The 13,609-nt window shown below is 51.3% G+C and overlaps 1 protein-coding gene across 1 annotated transcript; it reads left to right on the plus strand.

Moving 5' to 3' along the window:
- Positions 1 to 798: 798 nt before the first annotated feature.
- SOX12 (SRY-box 12) lies at positions 799 to 1,743 on the plus strand. The gene has a single exon (XM_012813240.1). The coding sequence runs from the start codon at positions 799 to 801 to the stop codon at positions 1,741 to 1,743; it is 945 nt and encodes a 314-aa protein (XP_012668694.1).
- Positions 1,744 to 13,609: the final 11,866 nt, after the last annotated feature.

Consider the following 13,609-nt stretch of genomic DNA (forward strand, 5'->3'; position numbering starts at 1 on the left):
AGAAACCCTACCTGGCGGCCGGCAGGTGTCACAGAATAAGATAAAATTTCAAAGGCAAATAGGACCGGGGACAAGCTTCCAGAACCAGATGGGAAGCACGCTTGGCGTCCCCTACCCTCCCTCCAGCCTAAGAAAAGAAACCGATCTCATCCGTCTCCCCCAATCCCAGCCGAGAGACCGGTTAGCCCCGCAGCCCGAGCCCCGCCCAGCTCCCGCGGCCAGCGATTGGGAGATGCAAATACCGGGTTCTCTGCCCAGCAACGGGTGACGCGCTGCCAGGGTGCGAGGCGTGGCCCGGCCGCAGCCCAAGCGGGCACCTCGGTGTTTACACGGGGCGGCCCCGCGCGCGCCGCAGCGGCCCGCAGACGGCGAGGGGGAGGGGTGGCGCGCGCGCCGCCGGGGCCGCGCGGGGAGAAAGACACTGAAAGGCGTCGGCGGCGGGGCGGGGAGCTGTGCGCGCGGGCCGCGGCGGAGCCCAAGGCTGCAAGAAGAGCCCGCGGGAGCCTGAGGGGGTGCGATTCCTCCGCCCCCGCAAAACAATGTGTGGTGTGCGCCAGCGAGCAACTTGCCGGAGGCGGCGGGGGCGCGCCGAGCCCGCCTGAGACCGCGCCGCTGACCTTCTCCCCCCAGCCGTCCGTTGGGCCCGAGCGCTCAGCTCCTTGCTCCCCAGCTCTCAGGGGCCGGGCCGAGCCGCGGGGCGGGGCCGCCCCTCCGTCGCCGCTGCCTCCTCCCCCACCTCCAGCCGCGGAGGATGCGGACGGCCCCCGGCGGCGTCTAGCGGCCCCGGGCCCAGGCGCGATGGTGCAGCAGCGGGGCGCGAGGGCCAAACGGGACGGCGGGCAGCCGCCCCCCGGGCCCGGGCCGGCCGAGGAGGGGACGCGTGAGCCTGGCTGGTGCAAGACTCCGAGCGGCCACATCAAGAGGCCGATGAACGCGTTCATGGTATGGTCGCAGCACGAGCGGCGGAAGATCATGGACCAGTGGCCCGACATGCACAACGCCGAGATCTCCAAGCGCCTGGGCCGCCGCTGGCAGCTGCTGCAGGACTCGGAGAAGATCCCGTTTGTGCGGGAGGCGGAGCGGCTGCGCCTTAAGCACATGGCGGATTACCCGGACTACAAGTATCGGCCGCGCAAAAAGAGCAAGGGGGCGCCCGCCAAGGCGCGGCCCCGCCCCCCCGGCGGCGGCGGTGGCGGTAGCAGGCTCAAGTCCGGGCCGCAGCTTCCCGGCCGCGGGGGCCGCCGAGCGGCAGGAGGGCCTTTGGGGGGCAGCGCAGCGGCACCCGAGGACGATGAGGACGACGACGACGAGGAGCTGCTGGAAGTACGCTTGGTGGAGACCCCCGGGCGGGAGCTATGGAGGATGGTCCCGGCGGGACGGGCTGCCCGGGGACAGGCAGAGCGTGCCCAAGGGCCGTCGGGCGAGGGAGCGGCCGCCACCGCCGCCTCCCCGATACCGTCGGAAGATGAGGAGCCGGAGGAAGAGGAGGAGGAGGCGGCAGCAGTAGAGGAAGGCGAAGAGGAGACGGTGGCCTCAGGGGAGGAGCCGATGGGCTTTCTGTCCAGGCTGCCCCCGGGCCCCGCCGGCCTGGACTGCAGTGCCCTGGACCGCGACCCGGACCTGCCGCCCCCATCGGGCACGTCGCACTTCGAGTTCCCGGACTACTGCACCCCCGAGGTTACCGAGATGATTGCAGGGGACTGGCGCCCGTCTAGCATCGCCGACCTGGTTTTCACCTACTGAGCCCACCGTCAGCGGGGCGCGCACGCCCCCAAACCAGCTGTTTACATACAGGAATCAGGTATTGGGGCCCCTCGGAGGCCGAGGCTGGCACCCCATCTCCCGCGCAGCCTCCCCCCTCCTGGACGTGCCCATCCCCCCTCAAATCCAGACATTCCCCTCCCCCGCAGACACACCCCAAGGCTGCCCAACCCCCACGCCTTCCCTGACATCCCTGCCCCTCTCCATGTTGCCCCCTCCCGCACAGCCACCAGCAGCCAGCCCCCCTCCAATACACCTCCCATCCTCTAACAGACCTGCACCCCTCCCCCATTTTGCACACGCCCCTCCTCGTGGCCGGAGGACACACCCCCTCCCCCCGTTCCTGGCTCTCTCCCTCCTCTCTAGCCCAGCCTGCCTTCTCCGTTAGGGGGGCTATGCGTCTGGGCTGAACCGCGCGCTCCTACTTTGCCCCGCCCCTCCTGGGGAGGAGGGGCGCGCTCTTTTATCCCGGGTGCGTTAGGGCCCGCCCCCCTCTGGGACCCACCCTCTTCTTGCGCATGCTTAATAATTCTTGGGAGGAGGGGGTTGGTCCCAGTCCAACAGCACGTCTCTGTCTCCTGCTCCGGGAAGAAGGGGGGCAAGTGTAGGAAGATCCTGAGAAATCCTTTGATCCGAAAGCCCATGGCTTCCTCTCAACCCGACGGGGCGTCGCTGCCTTAGTGGGAGGAGCACTTGGAAGTAGGAGAAAGAGACTAGCTGGCTCGGAAGTGTTGGTTTGGGCCTGGAACTTTTCCAAGTGGCATACCCCCTTTACCCTATGGGGTCGCCCACATCTACGCGCGCACCTCCCCCATTCCCCCGACTGCGTGACTGCCTCTACAGCCTATCTTGGTCCTCAGGAACGTCCCTTTCTTTCCCCAACTGGGACTTGGGGGTAGGGTCTTTCTCTGGAATTGTCAGTAGAGAAAGGAACTATCCAAGAAAATTCAGAACCAAGACACCTACCAGTCTGTTTGGGGACAGGGCCTTTGCTGCTCCCTCCCCACCTCCTGGAAGTGCCCTGTTACCTCAAGGCGCCCTCTCAACCTGGGTCCCTTCCTGTCACCCAAGTCCACCCTCATTCCCACAGCTGCAGGCAGTATTCAGCGGGAGAAACTGAGGCACATCCGTGCTAGGGGTTTGGGATTGAGACATGATAGTACATGGGTGACAGGAAGAGTTCATTAACCGGGCCAATGAGACTGATGGGCTATTTGCACCTCAGTTTTTCCATGTGAAAAATGGGCATAGTGCTGCTGTAAGGAAGTTGTGCCCAGTTCAGGGTGCCCTGGGGATCCCTGCCTCTGATGCTGTTACCCCTCTGACTGCATCTCCCCACTCAAGCCCCGCCCCTCCGGCCTCCCCACACCCCCTTTACCCTCACTACCTGTATCACACCGGCGTGTGTTCACCCTCCCGGGTGGTCCACACACACTCATTCACACACACAAATCTCAGGAACAAACGGTCCCAGAGTCCTCCGGGACCCCTGCCCAGGGTCTCTGCAGGTCTCTGCCCCACGCGTTCCCGTCGCTGACAAAGCCACCAGCTGCCTCCTTTAAGCTTGGTGCTCCGGCTCTGGGCCTTTCTTGCGCTCTTTCTTTCTCTCTCTTTCTCTTTTTTTTTTTTTTTTTTTAAGAAAAACAACAACAAAAAGACATTGAAAAAAACAGAAAACGTCATGTGAGTGAAAAGATGTCACTGTCTGTGGTCTTGGAGAACTAGTCTCGTAGCTAAGGGGAGGGGTCCCTCCGTCTGGGGCGCTGGCACCCACAGCAGGACTTCCGCCAGTCTGATGCCAGGACTGAATAAAGTGTATTTGCCCCGACCTTGCCCTGTGGTTCTGCATGTCTGTGCTTTTCCTGAATCTTCCCCAAACAGTTGGCCAGATTTGAGTCCATGTGGTTTAGGTCCAAGCTGTCCCAGGGCAAGCTGGCCTCTCTAGGTCTCTGTCTCAGGACTTCCTGACCTTCATTAAGGGTAGCAAATTCACCCCCTGTAGGGGCCATAAACAAATGAGTCTGAGTGGACAATGGCATGATGATCCTGTGGGAATGCCGTCCACAGTGGCCAGACAGCCAGATTTTTCCTCTTTCCCAGGCCCAAAGAGAACCTAGAGATAGGGATGTTTATGAGTCATCTTAATTTCCAAATGAAAGCTGACTCAAATATTTTTAAATCTCTGTGGGCCACATGAAACAAATGTGCAGGCAGGTCTAGTCCAAGGGGTCCAGTTTGACCCTGCCCTTAATGAGGATTAAGAAGCAGGGTTGGGCCACACTGGGCTCAAAGTCCAGCTCCACCACTGAGCATCTATGTGACCTTGAGCAAATTAACTTTGTCCCAACTCTTCTTTCCATATGTATAACATGGGGATGATAGTACCTGCTTCCCAGGATGAAATGTTTGAGGTGAGAGGCATTTAACGTGGTGCTCCATAGATTTTATTACTCCATTGTCCAGAGGAGGAAACAGCCAGGTGGTGAAGCAGCTTACAGAAGGGCCTGTAAGTACTGTAAGCAGCCAAGGTCAGAGACAGGGCCCAGAATCTTGCTTCTGCCTCCTGCTGAAGTGTTACTTCAGGGTGCTGTCTGTCTCTGAATCTGCAGGTGGTGGTAGGCACCATGGGTGGTAGGGTTGGCCCCAGTGCCTAACACACATTGACCTGCAGTGTAGATTTTTTAAATGACCAAAGAGCAGTGGAAGCCACAATTCCTGTCTTTGAGTCTCTGATCATTGTATTTTGGAAAGTGAGACCAAGGCTTCCCCCTCTTTTGTCCCCCTAATTATTCTTCTGCCAGATCCAGTGAATTCCTAAGCTGGGACAAAGCCTCTGTTTTCCCAGTAAGAGCCAAGGCTGAGTGTGGGGTGACAATGACAGCTTCCTCTCAGGCTCTGGTTGGAAGCAAGCTGTCAAAATAAAAAATAAACTGTAAGAAGTAGAGTTGAGAAGGCATGGGAGACAGGGTATGTGCCATTTAGAAGGCCCCTTCAAAGAAGGACTTCCTCAGCTGCAGAGAGCCACTTTGCCCTAGGCCACGCCCTTCCCTTCCCTGGGCAGTGTCTGGTGTCTGAGCAAGGCATGGTAGAAACCCCTGGCCTCTGCACTCCCATGTGTGGGACGGACACTGACAGGCAGTACTTGGGGCAGGTCCCCAGCCCTCACTCACTCAGGGCAGCCAGGGGCATTGTCAGGCCTACAGCACAGTTTGCCTTTTTCCTGTGCCCATTCCTGCTTCCTCTTCTTTTCACAGGTATTCATCCCTAATAAACATCTTGCAGCCCAAACTCAGTCTCTGTGTCTGCTTCTGGAGAAGCCCCATCTGCAGCGGAGGACTCAAGGGGTGGAACAGAGGGTCACTGGCCCAGCTACTGCACTAGGCCCCTCCCTTTGGGTAGCCCCCAGTCTCAGAAGTCTCTTCCCTTCACTAGCTCTGGTGAAAGGGCGGGGCTATACCTGTCAGCTGTTGCCATTCTCACAATCCCTCCCCTGGTAAAAAGCAGGAGGGAGTGAGGGAAAAGGTGATCATCTGGGTTCGACCTTCATAATGGCCTGGGAGGGAGACAAGAGCAAGGGGAGGGCAAAATGCCTGACCTGAGATGGTGCTGGAGCTGTGGGACCTTGGTCAGGGTTCTTCCTCCTTGCTGGCCGCAGTTGCCCCATGTATAAAGTGGGGGAGGGCAAGAGGACCAGAAGAGGGGCGGTCTCATTTTGGTTTCTCCCATTTCAGAAGCCGATCTGAAAGGTGGGGGAGACACCTGCCTGTGGGAACTCTGGGGACACCTAGTGGCTGAGAAGAGTAGAACTCAGGTTCTGTGCAGTTGCGGGTGGGGATCAGGGTGTATTCCACTCCAGTCTCACTCTGTTCTTGCAGTATTGACTCTGCTGGGTCATGTCCCTTGCCTGGGTGGTTTGAACCATCTTGGTTACAAGGCTTTTAAAACACCCACATGCTGATACATTGGTTATCTTCTATTCCTGCATAACAAATTGCCACAAACTTAGCAGCTTCAGACAGTATGCATTTATTGTTTCAGTCTCCACCTGGCAGGGATTTAGGCATGCCACGCAGGGATTTAGGCAAGCCTTATCTGGGTCTCTGTCGAAGTTCTCAAGGCAGCAACCAAATGTCCCACTTGCCTGGTTTTTTATTTTATGGGTTTGTTTTTTGTTTTGTTTTTTCGAGACAGAGTCTCACTTTGTTGCCCACAGTAGAATGCTGTGGCATCATAGCTCACGGCAACCTCAAACTTCTGGGCTCAAGTGATCCTCTTGCTTCAGCCTCCCAAGGCAGTGGGACTATAGGCGCTTGCCATAGCAAGTGGGTATTTTTAGAGATGGGGGTCTCACTATTGCTCAGGCTGGTCTGGAACTCCTGAGCTCAGGCAATCCATCCACCTCAGCTTCCCAGAGTGCTAGGATTACAGGCGTGAACCACTGTGCCTGGCCCTGTTTTCTTTTTTTGTTGTTGTTTGTTTGTTTTTCTGAGCTTAGCATCATTACCCAAATTCACATGTTTGTGGGCAGAATTCAGTTCCTTTTGATTACAGGATGGAGGTATGTCCCTATTCTCTTACTAGCTGCCAGCTGCCACTCAAGATTTCTAAGGGTTGCTCACAGTTTCTTGCCACATGACTCCTGCAGGGTCTCCTCAACCCTCACACAACATTGCAACTTATTTTGTCAAGGCCTAAAGGAGGATCTTCCTGCTTCTTGGAGTCACTTGGCTCAGGGAAAGTTTAAGCTCTTTTTAAAAAGGCACTTCAAACAGGCGCAGTGCCTTATGCCTGTAATCCCAGCCCTTTGGGAGGCCGAGGCAGGTGGGTTGCTTGAGCTCACGAGTTCAAGACCAGCCTGAGCAAAAACAAGACCCTCCATCTCTACTAAAAATAGAAAAACTGAGGCAAGATGATCGCTTGAGGTTGCTGTGAGCTATGATGCCATGGCATTCTACCCAGGATGACAGCTTAAGATTGTCTCAAAACAAAAGCATTTCAGTAAGGTCAGGTACCCAGCAAAATCTGCCTTTTGGTTTAACTAAAAATCAACTAATTTGGGACTGTAAGTTTATCTGCAAAAATCCTTCAGGCTAATCGTCAGAGTGACAGCCATCACACTAGCCTCACCCACAGGCAGGGAGTTGCTCATTCAGGTACTGGAAATCTCAGGGGCCATCTTAGAGTTTGTCACAGCTGAGATTCTCAAACCTTACATCTCCATCCTTCACATTGCCAGACTCACTGCCTTGTTACCTCTACTGGGATGTCGAATGGGCAATTCAAACTTGACATGTTAGAAAATGAATTCGTTTTTTTTTTTTTTTTTTTTGGCAGTTTTTGGCTGGGGCCGGGTTTGAACCTGCCACCTCCAGCATATGGGACCCGCGCCCTACCCTTTTGAGCCACAGGCACTGCCCTTTTCTTTCTTCTTTCTTTTTTTTTTTTTTGAGACAGAATTTCTCTTTCTTGCCCTAAGTAGAGTGCCGTGGCATCCATACCTCACAGCAACTCTTGGGCTCAAGAGATTCTCTTGCCTCAGTTTTTCTATTTTTAGTAGAGACAGGGTCTTGCTCTTGCTCAGGCTGGTCCTGAACTCAAGCAATCTGCCTGCTCAGCTTCCCAGAGTGTTAGGATTACAGGCTTGAGCCACCGTGCCTGGGCTGGCCTTGGTTGTTGTTGTTGTTTGTTTGTTTTTTTGAGATGGTGGTATCCAGGCTAATCTTGAACTCCTGGCTCAAGCAATCCTCCCACCTTAGCCTACCCCCAGTAGCTAGGGTTACAGGCCTATCCCATCTCACCTGGCTTTTTAGAAAATGAATTCCTATTTCCATAGCGCTCCCAGGCCTGGTGCCCCAGCCCACATCTGTGCAGCTGATGTGGAATTAAAGGCCAAAACCTTTCAGGCATCCTAGTGATGCCTCTTTCCTCATAGCTTTATATCCTGTTGTCTCTACCTTTGAAATGTGTCCTGTATCCTGTCACTTTTCACGTCTTCCATGGCCACACTCCTGGTTTAGCCTCCACCATCTCTCGCCTGGTATAGGGCACCAGCCTTCTTACTGGACTTTCTCCTTTTCCCACTCACAGTCTTACTGTCCACACAGCAGCTAGGGTGGTCTGCTAAAACTATTACGGAAATCAGAACATGATCTACTTCTGTTCAAAGTCCTCAGCATATCCTTTGGAGCTGTATAAACTGCTCTGGGATTCCTCTTGGACCACTTTTTTTTTGGGAGATAGTCTCACTATGTCGCCCTCAGTAGAGTGCTGTGGCATCACAGTGAGTCTGGGGGAAACTCAAAGGAGGTATGGAGCAGGGCTTGGTCACTAGGAGATGATGTTTAAGCTGTGCCTTAAAACCTCCATAGGTTGCGGCAGCTCCTGTGGCTAAGGGGGTGGGGCGCCGGTCCCATATACCGCAGGTGGCGCATTCAAACCCGGCCCGGCCAAACTGCAACAAAAAAATAGCTGGGCACTGTGGTAAGCGCCTATAGTTCCAGCTACTCGGGAGGCTGAGGCAAGAGAGTCGCCTGAGCCCAGGAGTTGAGGGTTGCTGTGAGCTGTGATGCCACAGCACTCTACCAAGGGTGATAAAGTGAGACTCTGTCTCAAAAACAACAACAATCACCAAAAAAACCCCTCTGTAAGTTGTGATGATTTTAGAACATGGGCACAAGTTCCTTTACATTCTTCCCTTAAATTTCTTTCTCTTGGAAACTGAGCTGGCCTTCACAATCCACTTGTAATGAATAGGATGCAGCACAAGTGATGTTACAGGATTTCCAAGGCCAAGTCACCCTGAACGACCATGTTAAAAGGCCAGTAGCCCCAAGACTGCCATGCAGTGAAGAAGCCCAAGCCACATGGGGAGATTACATGTAGGTACTCCAGGTGACAGTTGAGTCCTAGCACCAAACGTGTGAGTGTAGAATTTGCCAAATGATTCCAGACTCTAGTCATTCAAGTCACTCCTAGCTGTTGGAGGATGTTCCCAGCTGAGGCCCAGCCATCATGGGATAGAACCAAACCATCCCCTCTCTTTCCTTTCTGAATTCCTGACCATAGAAACGGTAAGAATGGTGAGCTGGTATTTATTTATGCTATTAGGTTTGGAGGCAACCGCTATGAAATAATAACTGGAACAGGGCCAGGTGAAGGAAAGAATTTTTCAGATGCCAACAACAGCAAACGGGATGACTGAGCAAGAGCAGCTAACACAGAAGTTGACTGGCTGGAGGGAATGGTGTGGAGAGGTGAGGTGGACTGGCAAAAGCCAGGAGGGCCTTGAAAGTATTTGGACTTCATCCTGAGTCTCCACACTGCAGCCCACGGGGTCTTTTGAAAACAAATTTGACCACTGGCTAAAATCCTGTGGATGGCTCAAATTACCCTCAGGATAAAGTCTAAAGTTTTTTTTTTTTTTTTGTAGAGACATAGTCTTACTTTATTGCTCTTGATAAAGTGCTGTGGTGTCACAGCTCACAGCAACTCCAGCTCTTGGGTTTAGGTGATTCTTTTGACTCAAGCCTCCTGAGTAGCTGGGATTACAGGCACCCACCATTTTTTTTTTTTTTTAATAGAGACAGAGTCTCACTTTGTCACCCTCGGTAGGGTGCCGTGGCGTCACAGCTCACAGCAACCTCCAACTCCTGGGCTTAGGCTATTCTCTTGCCTCGGCTTCCTGAGTAGCTAGGACCACAGGTGCCTGCGATGAAGCTCACCTAGTTTTTTCCTATTTTTAGTAGAGATGGGGTCTTGCACATGCTGAGGCTGGTCTCAAACTCCTGAGCTGAAGCAATCCACCTGACTTGGCCTCCCAGAGGGCTAGAATTACAGGTATGAGCCACCACTCCAGGCCAAAGTCTAAGCCTTAAGTTTTTGACCTGGCATTCAAGACCTGTGCCACTGACTCCTTCACTCTTATAAACTCACCTTCAGCTGTCAGCTCTACTCAAACTGCCTCAGACACACCAGGCCATTCTTAATGACAAGGCCTCCCTCTGCCATTTGTCTTTGCTGTTGTTGAGGAATTGGAGGGACTCTGGGCTAACTACCTTGTTTTCTGGAGGCCTCCATTTCCCCATCTGTACATCTGGGTGGCTGGACTAGAAGTCTAAGAGTGTGTCCAGCCTGGTACTCTAGGAGTCTATGGAAAGAGAGGAAAAGGTGTTTGTCGCTACACCTGCCTGTCTAGCCTCTTCTAGGTTGCCTAGCAATGGATGCCAACCCTCTTCTCGATCCATGGGGGTTTCTTAGCAACCCAGTTTCTCACCCTCAGCTGTTTTCAGGGTTTCCTTTTAACTAAATGCCAAGTTTTTCTCTTTCTCCTCCAGAAAACCTGGGGCCAAGGGTCCCTGCAGAGACCTGGATACAATACAAAATGGAAAGAGGCCTGAGTTTGAGGTCAATGGATTTGCCATGTGACTTGGAGCAGCCTCACCTCTATGGCTTTTATTTCAGATTGTGATTACCTGTCATGTGCTCCTTAGGGCTTCCCCTCTTTTCTTGTAAGTCTTTGGTTTGGTTTTAATTCATTCACTCTTGTGATACCTTGCCTGAACACCTAGTAGGTACCAGGTACCATCTTAAGGACCCCAGGGATTCATCAATGCATAAAACACACATAATCCCTGCCCTCGTGGAGTGTACACCTTGGCGGTGCACACTACAGTGAAACATGAAATAAATAAACAGATCAATACACACAATAATGTCATGTGGTGACGGGGATAATGTGTGAGGCAGGGCTGCTGTTTTAGATGAAGTAGTTATATCAGTCAGAACAGGCGAGGGAAGCCAGAGAAGAAAGACCCTGGCATCTCCCTCTCTCCCTCCAGCCTGCCATGGGTGCCTCTCATTGGCTGAGCTCAGCTGCAGGCCAGCTGACAAGGGGGGCGCAGACACCTCCAGGAGCAGCTCTGCAGGCAGCCAAGAGGAAGGCACTGAGGCCCAGAAGTTCCTCTTGCTCTTTGAGAGGTAAGCATATTTTTCAGTCTACTCTCTGCCCGTAAACTGATAGGGACCTCCCTCTCTCTTTTTTTTTTAAATTTTGATAACTGTTTTTAAAAATTGCGATAAAAACACATATAATACAAAAATGTCCCACCTTAATCATTTTTAGGTGCACAGCTCATTGGCATGAAGTACAGCCATGTTGTCGTGGTGAGCTGTTTATAATACAAATCTAAGACTCTGGGCCCATTGAACACTCACTCCTCATTTCCCCTTCCTCCTTCCTCCTAGCACCCACCACTCTACTTTTTGTCTCTATGAATTTGATTACTCTAGATGGCTCCTACAAGTGGATTAATACTGTATTTGTCTTTTTGTGACTGGCTTATTTCATTTGGCATAATGTTCTCAAGGTTCATCCGTATTGTAGCATGTGTCAGAATTTCCTTCCCCCATCCTTTTTTTTTTTTTTTGAGACAGAGTCTCACTTTGTTCCCCTCAGTAGGCTGCCGTGGCATCATAGCTCACAGCAACCTCAAACTCTTGGACTCAAGCGATCCTCTTGCCTCAGTCTCCTTCTCCTTCCTTCGTAGCTGGGACCATAGGCACCCACCCCAACACTCAGCTATTTTTTAGAGACAGGGTCTCACTCTAGCTCAGACTGGTCTCAAACTCCTGAGCTCAGGCAGTCTACCCGCCTCGGCCTCCCAAGTGCTGGGATTACAGGTGTGAGCCACTGTGCCTGTCCAATTCCTCCCTTTTTAAGGCTGATTACGATTCCACCATATGTATACACCACATTTTGTTTATCCATTCATCATCAGTATACACTTGGGTTGCTTCCACCTTTTGACTATTGGGAATAATGTTGGTATGAAAATGGGTTTGCACTGTATTTGAGATACACCACTTTCAGCTTTTCTGAATATATACCCAGAAGTAGAACTGCTGGATCATGTGGTAATTCTATTTTTGATTGTTCAAGGAATCTTCATACTGTTTTTCATAGCATCTATACCATTTTACATTCTGACCAATAATTCACAAGGGTTCCAATGTTTCCACATCTTCACCAACATTTGTTATTTTGTGGGTTTTCTTTTGAGGGGGTTGCTTTTTGGGTTTTTTTGTTTTGTTTTGTTTCTTTTTTGTTGTTTTTGTTTTGTTTTGTTTTTCAGACATTCTCACTCTGTTGCTCTGGGTAGAATGCCGTGGCATCATACTCACAGCAACCTCAAACTCTTGGGCTCAGGTGATCTTCTTGCCTCAGCCTCCCCAGTGACTGGGACTACAAGCACCTGCCACAACACCCGGCTAAATTTTCCTAGTTTTTCTTTTTTCTTTTTTTTTTTTTTTAGAAAGGAGGTCTCACTCTTGCTCAGGTTGGTCTTGAACTCCTGAGCTCAAGCATTCCACCTGCCTTAGCCTTCCAGAGTGTAGGATTACAGGCATGAGCCACCTTGCCCAGCCAATAGTAGCCATCCTAATGGGTATGAGGCAGCTAAATTCATTTTGAGACCTGAGTAATCGCAGGATTCTAGGCTGTGATTTCTTTGGCAATACAATTCTCCCCCCAAAACTTAGATTTCTTATCAATTTGACTCTAGTCAGTTGCAGGTACTAAAACCACACCCACAATACTTTTCAATAAATTGTCTGTAGGCCTGCTTTCTTTTCTTCGCTTTCTTACCCCAAAGCTCTTGCTAGCAATTTAATACCAGTTGTCAAGAATACCACGTGGCAGAACCACACCTCTAATGCGATCTTGGCCCTGAGAAGTTTCAGGGTTTCATTCAACGCCTTTTAAAATCCAGTCTCTTATGTTAACTGATTTTAGCCTTGAGGTACTTTAATTGATCGAGAGAAAATTTTAAAAATTGATGTGAAGAAAACAAAATTGATATGAAGGCCACACCCTTAATCTTTGCCCCTGCAGCGTTTTAATGAATTGATAGATTGTACTATGCTCAGCATCTCTTTAAAGTTCGTCTCTTTGAATATAAACCCGTTAGACTTTTCCAGTTCTTCAAGGACCAAATGTTTGAACTGAACTCACTTCCTTTTTATTCCTGCAGACAGACCAGCCAGTTCTTTTCTCTTGAGCTCTTCTCTTGAATATTTTGACACATGCAGCCAAAGGTGCCCATAGAGTCGGCTTTCCAAGCTACTGCAATAACAATACGGTTTTGCGTTCACCAAATGTTTTGTTTTTGCATAGCGAGGATTACCAGCTTTCCTGGTCCCTGCTGCATATTTTGGTTTTGGTTACATAAGTACCCTACTTCTGGTATCAATTTCTTTATTAGTCAGGATAGGCTGGATTAGGACACATTAACAGATGAACTCTAAAATATCAGCGGATTAACACAACAAAGGTTTATTTCTTGCTTAACTAGATTCTGATAATGTGACTCTCCAGAGCAGCTGTCCTCCTCTACTTGATGACTCAGCAGTCTGGTCTGCTTCCATTTTTCGTTCCACCATGTCAATGTGTAGGCTCCACCCTTGTTATGGCAACAAAAAAGATAACTTGAGGGTCCCCCATTAGCTTTCACATGCTCTAGCAGTTTTAAAACATGGCCCCCAAATTATTTGACATTTCTCCTACTGAGAGTTGAATGTGACCTCTGTGACCACGAGAATAAAGCGGAAGTGATACTATTCCAGTTTCTAGACTCTGGTCTTAAGAAACTTACAGTTTTCACCGCTCTTCCTTGGATGCACATTCCAAGATCCAGCCACCAAGCTAGAAGGAAGCTTAAGAAACTGTGGAGGCGGGTGGCACCTGTAGCTCACTGGGTAGGGCGTTGACCACATACACTAAGACTGGTGGGTTTGAATCTGTACCAGGCCTGCTAACACAACAATGACAACTGCAACAAAAAAATAGCCAGGC

Source organism: Otolemur garnettii, unplaced genomic scaffold, assembly GCF_000181295.1.
Source record: "Otolemur garnettii isolate 467f Iridium unplaced genomic scaffold, OtoGar3 scaffold00251, whole genome shotgun sequence".
Taxonomy (NCBI): domain Eukaryota; kingdom Metazoa; phylum Chordata; class Mammalia; order Primates; family Galagidae; genus Otolemur; species Otolemur garnettii.